Raw genomic sequence first — 20,547 nt, 5'->3', positions numbered from 1 at the left:
ACTGGGCATACAGGCAACCTAATTAGGTGGAGATCATGTGTAGTCCCTAAAACATAAGAGAAAATAGCAAATGGAAATTAAAAAATAAATAAGCATTCTCATAGGGTAGCAGAGGAGCATAATGATGTGCCAGGATATCATAGCGCCCCGCATTTAAAGCATCTGATCTTAGTCATCGCATCAGTTAGCCTGTACTCCACAGGGAAGAAAAAATTGCAGTTTTAAACATTAAATTAACATAAAATGCTTAATGTACACTTCCCTTATTGCTATTGTGTAAGCAGAAATCGCAAGTTAAAAGTTTTCATATAAAAAGGTGAAAGCATTTATAATAATGTTCTAAGTCAAGTACAAGTACAATGTTCCGAATCCGGCAACCTCGGGGCCGAGGCCGTGCTGGTTTTCGTATTTTTCCGGATTTCAGAGAAGAAAATCAGACGTCCCGAATCTGGCAACCTCGGGTGCCCAGGCCGTGTTCGGTTTTCAGACAATAATTCCAGACGACGCCATCTGTAATGCGATTTTCTAAAAAAATGTCCGGCTTTTGCAATTCCGGATTCGGCACATTGTACCTGTATTAGATTGTTTTAACTTGAATGTACATCTGCATTATTCGTCTATAACCACCTAATTCCAAGGTTTGGAACTAGTTTAGATATTGAAGTGACTTAGCTGCAGCCCAGGCACAGAAGCTACAATACTATTTAAGCATTTATTCTTACCCAAAAGCTCAGCAAATCCTCCCAATGGTAAACGACAGGTACCAGTGACAAACTGCATCAATCGTAATCGTACCTCATTGTCCATCTCCTTCACAAACTGGAAAAAAATACATAAATTCACTTGTGTGACAGTATGATTGAAACCTATAAAATCCTTTTGGATGTTTCAGATATAGTAGAATATCAAGGGGTTAATCCCCAATCCCCGAGGTCTCTGATCCTCCCCTCTGGCTGACAATCGCCTTCACTGCCTCCCCCGTCCAGTCCCGATGCTCCTCTGCCGCCAGAGTCCCAATCTCTGCCCCTCCTCCCTCCCCCCTCACCCCCCCCACGCTCCTCTGGCTCCTGAGTCCCAAGTCCCAACCACCCCCCCCGCCCCCCGATGCTCCTCCAGCTTCCGAATCCCAACCACCCCTCCCCCTATGCTCCTTCAGCCCCCAATGCTTCTCCAGCTCCTGAGTCCTGACCTCCGCTCCTGCTGGAAAAGTGTTCACATTTGGGGATGTTGGACAAGGGAAAAATTGTCTGTGAAACCTTCCTCAGTAAAATAGCCCCCGAAACCTAACTACCTAAATTCACACCTGATGATCTTGGAGAGTTCAAGACTCAAACCACTCTGAGGGCTACAAGAAACAGGTTGGTGCGGGGAGACTTTTGATGGGGGGCATGGGGGGGAGGAAAGAGTTTTGATCGGGTGGGGGTGGGGGGGGGGGGGGCGGAGGAGAGTTTCTTTAAATGATAAAGAACAAGCTGCTCGAATTAGAAAAGTTGGGCCCAAATTTGGCCCTCCGTTTTTTTCCGAGCCCTCCGCCAACATTTTACCTCCGAAGCAGCGCCGGAAAAATCTCCCTGTGATCATCGATAGTGGATAGGGGAAATTATGTTATTATATTACCTGTACTTGGATGTTCAGAAAGCTTTTGACAAGGATACCCCACTGGTGATTAATGGAAAAGGTAGTCAGAGATTAGGAAATGAAGTGTGGTGCTGGATAAAAAAAATTGGCTTAAAAACAACAATCAGGGAAGACAAAATGGTACTTTTTAGGTTGGAAAGAAGTTGTCAGTGGGGTACCCCAAAAGTTAATTTTGGGACTTGGCAGATAATGGGCCTTTGAATCATTACTGAATTCTGGGAAAACCCAACAAGCTAATACTGGAATTGTGAGAAGCCAAGATTCTCAAGAACCCAGGAGAAAGAGAGACTTCCACAGCAGATTAGTAACATGTTTGAAATGGCCTGGAAACATGAAGACTTTTCACCAATCCATGATCATTCTGAAGGCAGATGGAAACTGGGCCAACAATTAAACAAATAGAGCTCTCAAAAAGGAGGGAGAGAGAAAGCAGGGAATTATAGACCGGTCAGCCTGACCTCAGTAGTGGGTAAAATGATGGAATCAATTATTAAGGATGTCATAGCAGCGCATTTGGAAAATGGTGACATGATAGGTCCAAGTCAGCATGGATTTGTAAAAGGGAGATCATGCTTGACAAATCTTCTGGAATTTTTTGAGGATGTTTCCAACAAAGTGGACAAAGGAGTACCAGTTGATGTGGTATATTTGGACTTTCAGAAGGCTTTCGACAAGGTCCCACACAGGAGATTAATGTGCAAAGTTAAAGCACATGGGATTGGGGGTAGTGTGCTGACGTGGATTGAGAACTGGTTGTCAGACAGGAAGCAAAGAGTAGGAGTAAATGGGTACTTTTCGGAATGGCAGGCAGTGACTAGTGGGGTACCGCAGGGTTCTGTGCTGGGGCCCCAGCTGTTTACATTATACATTAATGATTTAGACGAAGGGATTAAATGTAGTATCTCCAAATTTGCGGATGACACTAAGTTGGGTGGCAGTGTGAGCTGCGAGGAGGATGCTATGAGGCTACAGAGTGACTTGGATAGGTTAGGTGAGTGGGCAAATGCGTGGCAGATGAAGTATAATGTGGATAAATGTGAGGTTATCCACTTTGGTGGTAAAAACAGAGAGACAGACTATTATCTGAATGGTGACAGATTAGGAAAAGGGAAGGTGCAACGAGACCTGGGTGTCATGGTACATCAGTAAGTGAAGGTTGGCATGCAGGTACAGCAGGCGGTTAAGAAAGCAAATGGCATGTTGGCCTTCATAGCGAGGGGATTTGAGTACAGGGGCAGGGAGGTGTTGCTACAGTTGTACAGGGCCTTGGTGAGGCCACACCTGGAGTATTGTGTACAGTTTTGGTCTCCTAACTTGAGGAAGGACATACTTGCTGTTGAGGGAGTGCAGCGAAGATTCACCAGACTGATTCCCGGGATGGTGGGACTGACCTATCAAGAAAGACTGAATCAACTGGGCTTGTATTCACTGGAGTTCAGAAGAATGAGAGGGGACCTCATAGAAACGTTTAAAATTCTGACGGGTTTGGACAGGTTGGATGCAGGAAGAATGTTCCCAATGTTGGGGAAGTCCAGAACCAGGGGTCACAGTCTAAGGATAAGGGGTAAGCCATTTAGGACCGAGATGAGGAGAAACTTCTTCACCCAGAGAGTGGTGAACCTGTGGAATTCTCTACCACAGGAAGTAGTTGAGGCCAATTCACTAAATATATTCAAAAGGGAGTTAGATGAAGTCCTTACTACTCGGGGGATCAAGGGGTATGGCGAGAAAGCAGGAATGGGGTACTGAAGTTTCATGTTCAGCCATGAACTCGTTGAATGGCGGTGCAGGCTAGAAGGGCTGAATGGCCTGCTCCTGCACCTATTTTCTATGTTTCTATGTTTCTATGTTTCAAGGAGTCATGGTCAGGGTTTGTGTCCCTCGAGTTGTGGCTGATTGAGAAACGGATCAGAGGTGATGACAGACCAGGAAGTCATCGCTCTCGTCAAAACTAGTGGAAATCTATTCATTGTAATTCGGATATATGCTTAGAAAATTTGATTGACACATTAGAAGCAACTTACATGACCCGGTTAACCCTTTTTAACGGGACGCTGAGATTTGATCCCTGAAGGGGTTTTATTTCAGTAAGATTAAACATATGAAGATTCATACTTTCTCCCTCCTCAAGCAGTCAAGCAATCCAGGAGTCAGAAGTCAACAGTCAAGCAGGCATTCCAGAGGAAAGATAGAAGGATGAGATCACAGGAAGGTAAAAGGAAAGATCAAAACCAGAAGGTTCAATGAAATGCCAGAACTGAGACAACTTAACAAAAAACCTCGAGCAGTTCAGAGTTGAAATTGTAAGGTTAAGAGGTTCCATGTTTAAGAGACAGAAGTAAAACTTGTGAAGTATATTCCCACAGTATTTAATCTAATGTCTCTGAGAAATGGTGTACTTGCAAGTCTGCTAAGGCAGGATAAGACGACAAATGCCAAATGGGAACACACTGCAAAGCTTTCAGAATAAAGTCAATACACAAGACCATTAAGTCAATCTACTGAAGATACATCCTGTTAACTTCTCAGACATCAAATTTGAACTGCAGATTTAATCTTGCTAAGCAGCATAGCAACCTATGTTCGAATCAAACTTTGCTATACTATAATCAACAGAACCCAGCCACAGCTGAGTTAATGAAATAGGCTTAATGTATCTAAATGCCTGTAATGAGTTATGCCCTGTTAATTGGTAACCTGTACCCAAGTGTTGATTGTAACTTCAATAATTAACCTGATAAAAATTAGTTGTATTAACTTGGCTAAGATTAAACAAAAATGTAAATACTGGAAATCTGAAATAAAAATAAAAAATGCTGGAAACACACTCTAAAGTAAATCAACATCTCTAAAGAGAAAAGACAGCTTGTGAGGTTTTGAGTGTGTACACTTCTTTCAAACATAACCTGTCTTTTTTCTCTGCAAGTGCTAACCTGCTACGGTAAGTTAGACGTCTGATTAAAATAGTTCTTCCAGCTGTGTCTGGCTTCGTCTTTGAGGACTCTGATAAGAAGAAGTTAACATATTCCGCTCAAGTTGTACTGAAATTCTCTATTGCTGGGCTCGAAGTGTTGCTATTAAATTGCTCTAGACTGGGTACATAAGGTGGTTAAGAGGTACGCTACATGTGGAATCTTCTAAACCCTAGACATATGTGGTAGAAATCTGGTCTAATCTGTATGTGGGAGTGATGAAAAGGAAAACAAAACTGATCTGTTATCCTTAATGTATTAAGACTGAATATTAGAACTTCCAAGAGTATTTTCCACAAGTATGGGATACATTCTACCATCTATACCATTATCTTCTGAATTCTTACTGTTTTTATATATACAGGTGCAGCGCCTAAAATCCAGAAGCCTCTGGACCGAGGCTGTTCCGGATTCCGGGCTTTCGATTTGCTTTCTGACGTCATGAATCCGGAAACAGCCGAGCCCAGTTTTGGATATTTCTGGATTTCTGAATGTCAGAAAGTGTGGGGGGGGGGGGGGGGGGGAGGGGTTCCTGCCGAGGAGCTGTTCGGGCTGGCTGGGGCCCACCGAGGAGGTGTTCGTGTCGGGCGGGGCCCCAAGATTGGCAGGGTCGTCTGGTCTGAATTCCGGAACATTTTACAGATTCCGGACGACCCTACCGCCAATTGTCCCGGAGTCTGGAACTCCGGATTCTCGACGCTGCACCGGTACATATACATCATGTATACTGATTTGGATAAGCAAAGTCTTCAAGTTTCCAGACAATACAAAAATAGGAGGCAGAGCAAATGACGAGGGACAAACAACCAGACTCATTAAGTTTTAGATCTTTCGGGTAGTTAGGCCAAGTGTTGGCGAAGGAAAGTTAAGGAAATTGTATTTGTTCTGTTTGAAGAAAGACTTTCAAGTGATCTTAAATGCACAAGAGGCTGGAATTGGAGGAATGGAGAGTTCTGGGGATGGGTAAGGCCAGAAGATGTTAAGATGATTGGGGGGGAGTTATGCCACAAAGAAATTTAAAGGCGAGAGAAATTTTTCGATTTCAGACATTGGGAGAACTAGGAATCGATGTAGTCAATGAACACAAGAGGAATGGGGAAAGAGATGGGCAAGCAGGTCTTCATGCCGAATAGAATATTGGCAGTAAAGCTTTGGATGAGCTGATATTTATGATGGGTGGAAAATAGGAGGCCAATAACGAGACCATTGGAGTGACCAAGTCTGGAGGTGATGAAGTCACATATGAGAGTTTCAATGGTGAATGGGCTGAGGTAGAGTCACAAGCAGGTGGTGTTTGTTATGGTGAGTATATGGGGAGAGAACAGGATGCCATGGTTAAAAACAGTCTGGTTTAGTTTGAGACGTTAAATGACCAGCGTTTGTGGTGGGGGCCAAAGATAATTACTTTGGTCTTCCCAATGTTTAATTGCAGAAAGTTAAGATTCATTCAAGACTGGATGTTGGACAAGCAACGTGACAGCACATAGAGCTTCTGGGTACCACACTTTTGCAGAGGGTACAAAAGAGATTTACTAGAATGGTTCCAGGAATGAGGAATTACAGTTACTTGGATAAACTGGAAAATTTGGTGTTGCTCTCCTAAGAGCAAAAAAGGCTAGGAGCAGATCTGATAGAGGTGTTTAAAATCATGACGGGTTTAGTTAGAGTAAATAAAGAGAAACGGTTTGCAATGGCTGAAGAGTCGATAATCAGAGGGCACAGATTTAAGGTGACTGGCAAAAGAACCAGAGGCGACATGAGGGAAAACTTTTTTACACAACGAGTGGTTAGAATTTGGAATGCACTGTCTGAAAGGGTGGTGGCTACAGATTCAAAAGTAGCCTTCAAAAGGGAATGGATAAATACCTGAAGGATAACAAATTGCAGGAATATGGAGGAAGAGCGGAGGGCTGGGAGTATCTGGATTGCTCTTTGAAAGAACCGGCACAGACACTATTGTTCTATGCAGTGAAGGAACCCATGGCGGTGGTGGTGGAGGGATAGTTAGGTGTCATAGAAACATAGAAAATAGGTGCAGGAGTAGGCCATTCGGCCCTTCGAGCCTGCACCGCCATTCAATGAGTTCATGGCTGAACATTCAACTTCAGTACCCCATTCCTGCTTTCTCGCCATACCCCTTGATCCCCCTAGTAGTAAGGACGACATCTAACTCCTTTTTGAATATATTTAGTGAATTGGTCTCAACAACTTTCTGAGGTAGAGAATTCCACAGGTTCACCACTCTCTGGGTGAAGAAGTTTTTCCTCATCTCGGTCCTAAATGGCTTACCCCTTATCCTTAGACTGTGACCCCTGGTTCTGGACTTCCCCAATATTGGGAACATTCTTCCTGCATCTAACCTGTCTAAACCCATCAGAATTTTAAACGTTTCTATGAGATCCCCTCTCATTCTTCTGAACTCCAGTGAATACAAGCCCAGTTGATCCAGTCTTTCTTGATCTGTCAGTCCCGCCAGCCCGGGAATCAGTCTGGTGAACCTTCGCTGCACTCCCTCAATAGCAAGAATGTCCTTCCTCAAGTTAGAAGACCAAAACTGTACACAATACTCTAAGGTGTGGCCTCACCAAGGCCCTGTACAACTGTAGTAACACCTCCCTGCCCCTGTACTCAAATCCCCTCGCTATGAAGGCCAACATGCCATTTGCTTTCTTAACCGCCTGCTGTACCTACATGCCAGCCTTCAATGACTGATGTACCATGACACCCAAGTCTCGTTGCACCTTCCCTTTTCCTAATCTGTCACCATTCAGATAATAGTCCATCTCTCTGTTTTTACCACCAAAGTGAATAACCTCACATTTATCCACATTATACTTCATCTGCCATGCATTTGCCCACTCACCTAACCTATCCAAGTCACTCTGCAGCCTCATAGCATCCTCCTCACAGCTCACACTGCCCCCCAACTTAGTGTCATCCGCAAATTTGGAGATACTACTTTTAATCCCCTCGTCTAAATCATTAATGTACAATGTAAACAGCTGGGGCCCCAGCACAGAACCTTGTGGTATCCCACTAGTCACTGCCTGCCATTCTGAAAAGTACCCATTTATTCCTACTCTTTGCTTCCTGTTTGCCAACCAGTTCTCAATCCACGTCAGCAAACTACCCCCAATCCCATATGCTTTAACTTTGCACATTAATCTCTTGTGTGGGACCTTGTCGAAAGCCTTCTGAAACTGGTTCCCCCTTGTCCACTCTACTGGAAACATCCTCAAAAAATTCCAGAAGATTTGTCAAGCATGATTTCCCTTTCACAAATCCATGCTGACTTGGACCTATCATGTCACCTCTTTCCAAATGCGCTGCTATGACATCCTTAATAATTGATTCCATCATTTTACCCACTACCGATGTCAGGCTGACCGGTCTATAATTCCCTGTTTTCTCTCTCCCTCCTTTTTTAAAAAGTGGAGTTACATTGGCTACCCTCCACTCCATAGGAACTGATCCAGAGTCAATGGAATGTTGGAAAATGACTGTCAATGCATCCAATATTTCCAAGGCCACCTCCCTAAGTACTCTGGGATGCAGACCATCAGGCCCTGGGGATTTATCGGCCTTCAATCCCATCAATTTCCCCAACACAATTTCCCGACTAATAAGGATTTCCCTCAGTTCCTCCTTCTTACTAGACCCTCTGACCCCTTTTATATCCGGAAGGTTGTTTGTGTCCTCCTTAGTGAATACCGAACCAAAGTACTTGTTCAATTGGTCTGCCATTTCTTTGTTCCCAGTTATGACTTCCCCTGATTCTGACTGCAGGGGACCTACGTTTGTCTTTACTAACCTTTTTCTCTTTACATATCTGTCGAAGCTTTTGCAGTCCCTTTTAATGTTCCCTGCAAGCTTCCTCTCGTACTCCATTTTCCCTGCCCTAATCAAACCCTTTGTCCTCCTCTGCTGAGTTCTAAATTTCTCCCAGTCCCCGGGTTCGCTGCTATTTTATTTCTGGCCAATTTGTATGCCACTTCCTTGGCTTTAATACTATCACTGATTTCCCTTGATAGCCACGGTTGAGCCACCTTCCCTTTTTTATTTTTACGCCAGACAGGGATGTACAGTTGTTGTAGTTCATCCATGCGGTCTCTAAATGTCTGCCATTGCCCATCCACCGTCAACCCCTTAAGTATCATTCGCCAATCTATCCTAGCCAATTCACGCCTCATACCTTCAAAGTTACCCTTCTTTAAGTTCTGGACCATGTTTCATTCTCCATCCTAATGTAGAATTCCACCATATTATGGTCTATCTTCCCCAAGGGGCCTCGCACAACGAGATTGCTAATTAATCCTCTCTCATTACACAACATCCAGTCTAAGATGGCCTCCCCCTTAGTTGGTTCCTCGACATATTGGTCTAGAAAACCATCCCTTATGCACTCCAGGACATCCTACACCATCGAGCATACATATGGAAGCTGACCCCACATTTGCAAATGATGGTGTCAAGGGGCAGCAATGTAAGCATGTAGATAAGCAAGAGAATCATTATGAGACTCTGGAGGTGACTGTGTGGGGGTGGTTAGAGAAGCAGTTTCTATAGAAGCTCTAAGCTATAATCGAATAGGTTAAATGTGAAACCATCCATGAGTGCTCCCATGTAGCTGAATAATGGAAGAGAGGCAGTGAAGGTAAATGGTGTGGTTGATCATGTCAAAGGCTGCAGAGTCACACAACCGTTAAACTTTCATTGGTGTACACTAGTTAGTTTCTTCATAAATTAAACATTTTTTGATATGAGAAAACCTTTTAAATGTGCCTACGAGTGCCTTTACGTCTAAGAAATGAAGAGCTTTCCCAAACCAGTGCAATCTCGCAATTTTGACCTGGGGTATGTCCAGTTTTGGGGATGGGGCCTGATTCCGGAGAATTGACTCTTGAAGCAGCATAAAAGATCATGGAAAACACAATTGTAAGTGGTTTTGGGTGTAACTTACCTACATTTTAAATTTCCCAATCTTTTGAGCTGGGTCGGCTGATTCTGCCCAGATTTCGCTGGAATCTGGACGCAAAACTAACGGCAACTTCCTCCAGTGTGTTTACTATTCAGAATTCCTAATATATGCATGAGAGATGCAACTCAAAAATTCAGAGCCATAAATATTTGAGGAGGGTAATGCAGCAGCATTGTTCACAGAACATTAACGACAATCACAACTTGTATTTCTATAGCATCTTTAATGTAGTGCAACATCCGAAGGAGCTTCACAGGAGCGTTAACAAAATAGCGACGCCAAGCCACACATGGACAAAAGCTTGGTCAAAGAGGTAGGTTTTAAGGAGTGTGTTAAAGGAGAGAGAGGTAGAGATGTTTCAGGAGGGAATTCCAGAGCTTAGGGCCTAGGCAACTGAAAGCACGGCTACCAATGGTGGAGCAATTAAAATTGAGGATGCGCAAGAGGCCAGAATTTGAGGAGCGCAGAGATCGCAAGGCTTGTAGGGCTGGAGGAGATTACAGAAATAGGAAGGGGCGAGGGTATGGAGGAATTTGAAAACAAGGTTGAGAATTTTAAAATTGAGGACCAGGAGCCAATGGGGTGATGGGTGAACTTGGTGTGAATTAGGATATGTGCAGCAGAATTTTATGTAGGGTGGAAGATGGAATATATTAATATTGTCCTTTAGTGATAAGAAAATCTGTCTATTTGTTCCAGATACTAATTTATGCCCTCATCTCTGGAAATAGCAAGGTTGGAGAGGGAAGCCAATTAAATAGGTTATTCGATATGATCGAAACTTGTGGAATTTGTGGGAAGTTGCTATAGTGGATTAAGAATTGGCTGCATGCCTGTCACAGGGATAGGTGTTGTGCCTTTTCTCTTTATCTGTCTATATTAATGACCTAGGTGAAGGTGGGTAGGGCCAACTCTGAGCACATTTACACCTTAAAAGGAACAGAACAGAAGCCTATGACAAAATTAAAAGATCTTGGTATCATAGTTCATAACTCTCGAAAGGTTCACGACCAATGCAGAAAAGTTAAAGCAAATAGTTTACTGGGCTACATTCATAGGAGTGTCCATTATAAAACAAAGCATGCCATTTTGTTCTTGTATAAAACCTCAATTCGGCCATATTTATACTATGCATAGTTCTGCAGCTCTCATACGGTAGATGATATTGAGGCTTTGAAAAAGGGTTTAGAAGAGGGCCACGGGAATGAGTTAAAGTTTTAAACATCTTACCTACCCAGATAGGCTTAAGGAGCTGGGTCTATAGACGAGAGAAGCAGAGACTCAGGGGCGATTCGATTGAGGTCTATAAAATAATGAAGGGACTAGATGTGTGCACGCTCAAAAAATATTTCAATTAGATAGATTGGAGAGTATCAGGGGTCATATGTATAAATTATACATGAGAAGTAATAGGTTTGATGCTAGGCAGTTCTACTTCTCCCAGCGAATAGTAGATCTGTGGAACTGGTTGTCGGCTTGTGCAGTGGGTGTTGATACACTATGTACTTTCAAAGAGCTGGACTAGAAATTGCATCATGCAAAGGGTATGAACCAATGGGATCAATTTTCCCCAGTGACTTGCACCGTTTTTTTTGGCCTAAGTTAAAAATTCACAGTTTCCCCAATCAATTTGCACCAGCGTAACTCAATTAGTTACGATTTTTTTTATGTACTTTTTTTTTCAGGCAAAGGGGGCGTAACCAGCCACCTATGCCAATTCTGCCCATTTTGGGAACTTTGGCCAGCTGACAGTTACTCCATTTCTGCTTAGGCTAGCGTATGTGGCCCCTCCAGAAAACCCTTGGAGAGTTAAAGAAATCGGTGCAGGTAAGTAAATCGGAGGAAGCCATTCGGCCTGGGCTAGGGGCAGGGAGCTGACCGGGAGTGCACTTGGGGCCAGGCAGGGGAGCGGATCGGCAAGCCCTTCTGCCTAGGCTAGGGGCGGGGAGCGGATCGGATAGCGCTTTGGCCTGGGCTAGGATCAGGCAGCGGACGGGGAGGGCACTCGAGGCCAGGGTTGGCAGGGGAGGGAGCGGATCGGTAAGCCCTTCGGCCTGGGCTGGGCAGTGGACATGGAGGGCACTCGGGGCCAGGGTCAGCGGGGGAGGGAGCGGATGAGCCCTTTGAGTTGGCAACTGTTGCTTCTTTATTGCTTAACAAGCAAGCCAAACAATTTTGTTGCTCTGCTGGACATCAGCAAGCTAGCTGATGTCATCATCATTCATCATAGGCAGTCCCTTGGAATCGAGGAAGACTTGCTTCCACTCTTAGCATGAGTTCGTAGGTGGCTGTACAGTCCAATACGAGAACCACAGTCTTTGACACAGGTGGGACAGATAGTCGTTGAGGGAAAGGGTGGGTGGGACTGGTTTGTCGCACGTTCCTTCCGCTGCCTGTGCTTGATTTCTGCATGCTGTCGACGACAATGCTCGAAGAGCTCAGTGCCCTCCTGAGTGTACCTCCTCCTCTTGAGGCGGTCTATGGCCAAGGACTCCCAGGTGTCAGTGGGGATGTCGCACTTTATCAGGGAGGCTTTGAGGGTGTCCTTGTAATGTTTCCTCTGCCCACCTTTGGCTCGTTTGCCGTGGACGAGTTCCAAGTAGAGCGCTTGCTTTGGGAGTCTCGCGTCTGGCATGCGAACTACATGGCCTGCCCAGCAGAGCTGATCAAGTGTGGTCAGTACTTCAATGCTGGGGATTTTGACCTGGACGAGGACGCTAACGTTTGTGCGTCTGTCCTCGCAGGGGATTTGCAGGATCTTGGAGACATCGCTCCCAGCACACAGCAAGAAGAATTAGCTTTACAAAACAGCACAAACTGATCCGAATGCAATGAAAGTGAGTGGTGATAACGATTTATTTAGACTGAACATGAAGTCGTAACATCGTTTCTTGATCTCTTTGTGCTTGGAATAAACTGTGTTTACAGTGGTGCCTCTCCAACGCAATATACGCTCACTGCAGGATTGGCTCTGTTTTCCTGCCAGGGGAAACTGCTATCTGCTGAGATTGATACCACTTTGCGAGTAACTAGGCAGAGATCTCCAGAGCTTGTGACACCAATAAAAAAACCTTCAATGCGTTGGCCAGCAGCAGTCTCACTGATCTCCCTCACCGTTGTCAGAGCAATCTTTAAAAATGGCCGATTGCCAAATCCCAGCTGTACTGAGCATGTGCATCCATTGCAGCGACGTCAAAAACGCAAGTTTTTTTCCCTGCGCATGTGCAGAAGGCCCGGTTTCATTTTTCGGCGCAGACAGCAGGCTCCACCCCCGAAGGCGACTGGACATGCTGCGCAGCTCCGGATTCCAGTTACAGACCGGGGAAAGTGTGTACAATTATTTATGGCTCATTTCTGGACTTAAAAACCCGGCATAACTCTGGCAATAAGCCAGAAAATGGGCTTGGGCAAAATTGAGCCCATAATGCTGTGGTTAATGTAGTCTCTTGGAACTGACATTCGCCTAGAAGGATCAGAGAGGAATTATCCAGATTTTCTTTTCCTAATTGGCCTGGGTTTTTGATGTGATTCAACGCCTCTCCTAGGAGACTATATGGTACTTAGGGGGTAGGGAGTCTTTTGACCTGATGCACAAGGCCTCACAACTATATGGGACAAGCTAGATGGACCAACTTTTTTTCCCCCTGTCCGACATTTTAGTATGTTCCTATGTTAAATTCTGTTAACAGTGAAATTATTTGATTATGAAAACTGTCACTGGTCGCAGTTCTTGATCCACAGTCAAAATTCCACTGGTTTAGAAGAGGATGGATTAGACACAGAATTTGGATTGTAGCCTTCTATATTTGAATAGCACACATTGGTACAAAGTAGAACTGGTTTTAAAATCAATCAGACATAAAATACTCTTTTGTAAATGTGACGAGTGACTTTAAAAAGTAGTACATGTTGAACCTTCCTTATCCGACACCCTCGGGTCCTGGCCTGTGCCGAATGAGGAATTTTGCCAGATGAGGGGAGGTCATCGGTCCGGTGGGGGGGTGCGGGGGGAGGAGGCCACCCGAGATCTGGGGGGAGGGAGGGGGTAAGAGAAGAGGTCGGCGGCCCAAGCGGGCCCCGAGAAGTGTCGGTGGGCTCAGCTAATCATGCACAGAAAAGGGACTAAACCTGGAACCTCCCTGGTCTACTACTTACTCCATGTTGTGCACTTACCAACCGATGCAATGGGGAAAACCCACGTTAGTTTTTTTTTTATTGCATTTGTAGTGGTGTTTGAAGCAATTAACTTATGTTAGCTTGGTCTAGTGATAACATTCTTATCTCGGAGGAAGGATTTTGACTGGCCATGTTCTGGCGCATGTACCACCCGGCGGTCGGGAATGGTGCCGGACAAGGGGTTGTGCCGGATAAGGGAGTCCCGGATAAGAGATGTTCAACCTGTATAATCATCAACAAGAAGTCAAATGTATTTCAAAGTGGTAATATGCTTCAAATCATTTCTCTCTCCCAATAGTAAAACTATTGAAAACCTTCAATTTAACTGTACGTATTCCTTTCTCAGATTTTTCTCTCTTGATTTGCTCTCTCCAGTTCTGTCAGACAGCAAGGTGGGCACCTTATTCCCAGGTAACTATGCACGAGAGGTTCAATAGCTGCCTAGTGTAGACTTCCAAAGTGATTTTTGTTTCTACCCTATGCAGTTTAAATCATGGAATCTGTGGAGTGGAGTGGGGTGAGGGGGGACTGAACCAGTCATCATCATCATAGGCAGACCCTCGGAATTGAGGAAGACTTGCTTCCATTCTTAAAAAGAGTTCTTAAGTGGCTGAACAGTCCAATGCGAGAACCACAGTCCCTGTCACAAGTGGAACAGATAGTCATTGAGGGAAGGGGTGGGTGGGTGGTATAGGTTTGCCGCATGCTCTTTCCACTGCCTGCGCTTGATTTCTGCATGCTTTTGGTGATGAGACTCTAGGTGCTCAGCGCCCTCCCGGATGCACTTCCTCTACTTAGTCTTTGGCCAGGGACTCCCAGGTGTCAGTGGGGATGTCGCACTTTATCAGGGAGGCTTTGAGGGTGTCCTTGTAACACTTCCGCTACCTTGGCTAGTTTGCCGTGAAAGAGTTCTGAGTAGAGCACTTGCTTTGGGAGTCTCGTGTCTAACATGCAAACGATGTGGCCTGCCCAGCGGAGTTGATCAAGTGTGGTCAGTGCTTCAATGCTGGGGATGTTGACCTGATCGAGGTCACTAATGTTGGTGCGCCTGTCCTCCCAGGGGATTTGTAGGATCTTGCGCTGACATTGTTGGTGGTATTTCTCCAGCGGCTTGAGGTGTCTACTGTACATGGTCCATGTCTCTGAGCCATACAGGAGGGCGGGTATTACTACAGCCCTGTAGACCATGAGCTTGGTGGCCTGGTCTTCAAACACTCTTTTCCTCAGGCGGCCGAAGGCTGCACTGATGGTGTTGGATCTCGTCATCAATGCCTGTTTTTGTTGATAGGAGGCTCCTGAGATATGGGAAGTGGTCCATGTTGTCCAGGGCTGCGCTGTGGATCTTGATGACTGGGGGGCAGTGCTGTGCGGCGAGGACAGGCTGGTGGAGTTCCTTTGTCTTACGGATGTTTAGCGTGAGGCCCATGCTTTCGTATGCCTCAGTAAATACGTCGACTATGTCCTGGAGTTCAGCCTCTGTATGTGCGGGCGAGGAAGATTGAAAAGAGGGTTGGGGAGATGACGCAGCCCTGTTTGACCCTGGTCCGGACGTGGATTGGGTCGGTGATGGATCTGTTGGTAAGGATCATGGCCTGCATGTCGTCGTGGAGCAGCTGAAATGGAGGAGGACGCTCCATTGACCCTAGCGGTTGACAGTGTCAAAGGTCTTTGTAAGGTCGAAGAGGTCATGTATAAGGGCTGGCGCTATTCCCTGCATTTTTCCTGTAACTGTCGCGCTGCAAAAACATGTTCGTTGTGCCCCGTAGGGGATAAAATCCGCACTGTGACTCCGGGAGAAGCTCCTTGGCCACAGGAAGAAGACAGTTGAGGAGGACTCTCGCGACGACTTTCCCAGTGGCTGATAGCAGGGAGATTCCTCAGTAGAGTGGTCATGAAGGTTAAAGCCCATGGGATCCGGGCAAAGTGGCAAGTTGGATCCAAAATTGGCTTGGAGGTAGGAAGCAAAGGGCAACGATGGATGTTTTTGTGACTGGAAGGATGTTTCCAGTGGGGTTCCGCAGGGCTCAGTACTGGGTCCCTTGTTTTTTGTGGTATATATCATAATTTAGATTTGAATATAGGGAGTACGATTAAGACGTTTGCAGATGACACTAAAATTGGCTGTGTGGTTGATAATGAAGAGGAAAGTCATGGGCTGCAGGAGGATATCAATCTACTGGTCAGGTGGGCAGAGCAGTGGCAAATCGAATTTAATTCAGAGAAGTGTGAGGTGATGCACTGTGGGAGGGCTAAAAAGGAAAGTGTATACACATTAAGTGGTAGGTCACTTAGTGGTGTAGATGAACAAAGAGATCTTGGCGTGCTTGTCCACAGATCCCTGAAAGTAGCAGGCCAGGTGGATAAGGTGGTTAAGGCGGCATACGGAATGTTTGTCTTTATTGGCCGAGGCACAGAATATAAGAGCAGGGAGGTTATGCTTAAATTGTATAATACTTTGGTTAGGCCACAGCTGGAGTACTGCGTGCAGTTCTGGTCGCCGTATTATAGGAAGGACGTGATTGTACTAGAGAGGGTGCAGAGGAGATTAACTAGGATGCTGCCTTGAATGGAGAATCTTAGTTATGAGGACAGATTAGATAGGCTGGGTTTGTTCACATTGGAACAGAGGAGGTTGAGAGGAGACCTCATTGAGGTGTACAAAATATTGAGGGGCCTGGACACAGTGGATAGTAAGGGCCTATTTCCATTGGTGAAAGGGTCTATTACGAGGGGGCATAGTTTTAGGTGGTTGGTGGAAGATTTAGAGGGGATTTGAAGTGGGGTTTCTTTACACAGAGGGTTGTGGGGATCTGGAACTCGCTGTCTGGAAGAGTGGTGGATGCAAAAACCCTCATCACTTTTAAGAGATGGTTGGATGGGCACTTAAAGTGCCGTAACCTGGTAACCTAGGGACCTAGAGCTGGTAATTGGGATTAGACTGGATGACCTTTTGTTGGACGGCGCAGATATAATGGTAGGTACTGCAGGGAATCGAATCCAGCCAGGGTGATCTCCTGGACTAGTTTTGATCTCCTGGATGGGTCGGAGAGGAATTTGCCCAGATTTTTTCTCCCAAATTGGCCTGGGTTTTTGTTGTGTATGCAATAACTGTTAGACTGAATACTGTTTAACTCCAAGAGGTATGACCGTGGCTCTGCTTTATTAAGGTCCAAAAGTGACTAATATACAAAATGGCTGGCCTTTTATACTTGGGCTGCACACACGTGCATGCAGTCCAATAGCTTCCAACTGTGATGCCATCTAGTGGCTAGTGATCCCAAAAGTACATACATGACAGTTTTCCATCATTGTTCATAGGTTTATATGTAACCTTTAGGGCTGCTGACCAAGGGCCGTTCGGCTCTTTGTTGGCCAGCGTGGATACGATGGGCCGAACAGGCCTCTTTCTGTGCTATAAATTTCTATGTAGTTGCCGCAGTCGGACTTGTCCCCTTTTTTAAAGATGGTCACGATTACTGCACCTGAGATCTCCCAGCATGCTCTCCTCCCTCCAGATGAGAGAGATGAGGTCATGTGTTCGCGCCAACAGTGCCTCTCCGCCATACTTCAGTGCCTCAGCAGGGATTCCATCCGCACCAGTAGCTTTGTTGTTTTTAAGTTGTCTTATGGTTTTTTCTACCTCGTGCAGTGTTGGGGTCTTACTGAGGTTGTAGTGGGTAGCATGCTGCGGGATGGAGTCGACAACATAGTAGCAGGGAGGTCTTACTGCAGTTGTACCGGGCCTTGGTGAGGCCACACCTTGAATATTGTGTACTGTTTTGGTCTCCTAATCTGAGGAAAGGACATTCTTGCTATTGAGGGAGTACAGCGAAGGCTCACCAGATTGATTCCCGGGATGACAGGACTGATATATGATGAAAGACTGGATCGACTAAGCTTATATTCACTGGAATTTAGAAGATTGAGAGGGGATCTCATAGAAACGTATAAAATTCTGACGGGATTGGACAGGTTAGATGCAGGAAGAATGTTCCCAATGTTGAAGAAGTCCAGAACCAGGGTTCACAGTCTAAGGTAAGGGATAAGCCATTTAGGACCGAGATGAGGAGAAACTTCTTCACTGAGAGTTGTTAACCTGTGGAATTCTCTAACCACAGAAAGTTGTTGAGGCCAGTTCGTTAGATATATTCAAAAGGGAGTTAGATGTGGCCCTTATGGCTAAAGGAATCAAGGGGTATGGAGAGAAAGCAGGAATGGGGTACTGAAGTTGCATGATCAGCCATGGTCATATTGAAAGGTGGTGCAGGCTCGAAGGACTGAATGGCCTACTCCTGCAACTATTTTCTATGTTTCTGTGAGTCAAAGGCAGAGTCTCAATTGAGGACATCTTCAAAGTGCTCCTTCCAGCGGGCCCTGACTGCTTCGGTGTCCTTGATGAGTGTTTCCCCGTTCTTGGCCAGCAGTGGGGTGGGGCCTTGGGAATTTGGACCGTAGGTGGTCTTGACTGCGATGAAGAATCCTTGCACATCATGGCCGTCGACCAGCTGCTGTATCTCCTATGCTTTCTCCATCCACCACCTGTTCTTTAGGTCCCGGGTTTTTTGTTGGACCTCAGCCATGAGCCGCCTATAATGCTGCTTTGCTGCTTCCGAGTTGGGTTGTTGTTTAAGGCTCAGAAATGCTCTGCGCTTGTGATCTATTAGTTCTTGCATCTCCTGATCATTCTCATCAAATCAGTCCTGGTGTTTCCTGGTTGAGTGACCTAGCGTCTCTTTGCAGGCACTGGTGATGGAGGCCTGTGGGCATTCTGCGTCTCAGGGTCATCAAGGCACACCAGGTTAGCTGTGAGGCGCTGATTGTAGAGGGCTCTCTTAGCTGGGTCCTTAAATGCCCCGGCATTGACTTTTTTGCGGCACTGCTTCTGCTGCCCCCTCCGCTTTGGGGCTATGTTAATGTCAATGATGGATCGGATTAGGCGGTGGTCCGTCCAGCAGTCGTCAGATCCTGTCATGGCACGGGTGATGCGCACATCCTTGCGATCCCTGGCTTGGACGTTGACATAGTCAAGCAGGTGCCAGTGCTTGGAGTGAGGGTGTTGCCACGATGCCTTGTATTTGTCCCTCTGGCGGAACAAGGTGTTGGTGGTGACAAGTTCATGCTCTCGACATTTTGTCAGGAGTAGGGTACCGCTGGAGTTGTCTTTCCCTACCCCCTCTCTGCCAATCACGCCACCCCTGAGGTCTGTGTCCTTGCCGAGCATGGCGTTGAAGTCACCGAGGAGGATCAGCTTGTCGCCCACGGGGACGCAGGACAGGGATTTTGAGAGGTTGGAGTAAAAACCCTCTTTGGCCTCATCTGTTGCATCAAGTGTTGGGGCGTACGCACTGATGACTGTGGTGCACTGATTCCGAGATAGGGTGAGCCGAAAACTCACGAGGTGTTCATTAGCCCTGCAGGGGGAGTCTTTAAGGCGGTCGACCAGCTCGTTTTTGATGGCGAAGCCGACTCTGTGGAGGCAGCGTTCTTCCTCTGATTTCCTTTTCCAGAAGAAGGTGTAACCTCCACCTTGTTCCTTGAGCTGGCCTTCCCCTGCTCACCGGGTCTCGCTTAGGGCGGCGATGTCGATATCAAAGCGTCTAAGTTCCCGGGCAACGATGGCGGTGCGGCGTTCCGGCCTGTCGCTGTTGGAGTTGTCCTTGAGGGTCTTGACATTCCAGGTGCCGAACCCCTTGTTAGAGGAGTGGAAGATGTCTGTGCGTGAGTTCTCATAACGTGGGATGGTGGTTGCACACTAGCTACCACACGAGCTTAGCTGAGCAAGGTCTTGATCCAGTGACAAGGGGGTCCAGAACGACTGGAGACCAGACACTGCTATATAGGCCAAGTTGCCTATGGTGAGATGTTGGCCGCTGGCTCGGCGCTGGGTAGTGCCCTTGATGATAGATGGTCCGAGGCTTGGTTGGAGGCAGGCATTGGGAGGTCAGTGGCCCACTGGGGTTCAGAGTGGGTGGGCAGGGGGGTCACAGTCATGATACTCACCACGTGTTGGAGGAGGGGAAGAGGCCAGGTCATCAGTGGGGAAGGAGAGCTCCAGTTGTCGCTAAAGAAAGAGGGGAGGCCAGTTGCCGTCGTAGCAGAGGAGGACCCGGTCGCCGTTGAGGAGGTCGCTTGTCGCCGCAGGAGGTCCAGCCGTCGTTGAGAAGGCCCAGACTCCGTCATGGAGGAGAGGCCCATCTGCCATCGCTGGAGGTGTTCCGATCGCCGGTGGAGGGGGACGGGGGTGGTGGAGGCCCGATAGCCAGGTCCAGGTCGTCGCCTCCGGAGGTCCAGTCGCTGCAAGAGGCCCAGTCACCGCTAGAGGTCCAGTCACCGTCGCCGATGGATGATGTGGTGGGAAGCCTGAGGTAGGCCAAACTCGTGGGACTCGCAGGGATGGGCCTATGGTAAGGATTTACGTGTAGTAAGATAGCCGCCGGGGTGGCAGCTCCCTAGGGAGCTCCCCTGCTAAACAACTCTCACCTTCTGCTATCGGCAACTTTCTACTCTCACCCACCCCCATCCGCTGTCTAAACTTCCCCTAGCCCTAATAGACCCTAATAGTGTCCTAAACACGTAAGTGCTTACTGAACCAGTGTTCTATTGCTGTATAGTGCTGTGTGTGGTATATTTTTCAAAATCGTTGGCCCGGAACTTATAGTCCTGATGACGGCAAATTGCCAGTGCTCACCATCATTTTGTCTTTGAAATTGACTGCAACTTCAGGATTTTGCACATGCGCAGCCTAAAATGGAAATCCAGAAGTTGCAGTCGGTCATTCACTGC

The 20,547-nt window shown here is 46.5% G+C and overlaps 1 protein-coding gene across 4 annotated transcripts in view; it reads right to left on the bottom strand.

Moving 5' to 3' along the window:
- LOC139276100 (NEDD4-like E3 ubiquitin-protein ligase WWP1) overlaps nucleotides 1-20,547 on the bottom strand; it is a 298,242-nt gene that overhangs the window by 14,065 nt on the left and 263,630 nt on the right. For all 4 annotated transcript variants that reach the window (XM_070893584.1, XM_070893611.1, XM_070893601.1 and 1 more), the window contains one exon: nucleotides 723-819. In XM_070893584.1, coding sequence (XP_070749685.1) covers nucleotides 723-819 — 97 coding nt within the window. The remainder of the gene's footprint in view (nucleotides 1-722; nucleotides 820-20,547) is intronic.

The sequence above is a fragment of the Pristiophorus japonicus genome, chromosome 1, assembly GCF_044704955.1.
Source record: "Pristiophorus japonicus isolate sPriJap1 chromosome 1, sPriJap1.hap1, whole genome shotgun sequence".
Taxonomy (NCBI): Eukaryota; Metazoa; Chordata; class Chondrichthyes; family Pristiophoridae; genus Pristiophorus; species Pristiophorus japonicus.
Note: the sequence above shows the minus strand (reverse complement) of the source record. Positions and strands in the feature narration are given on the sequence as shown.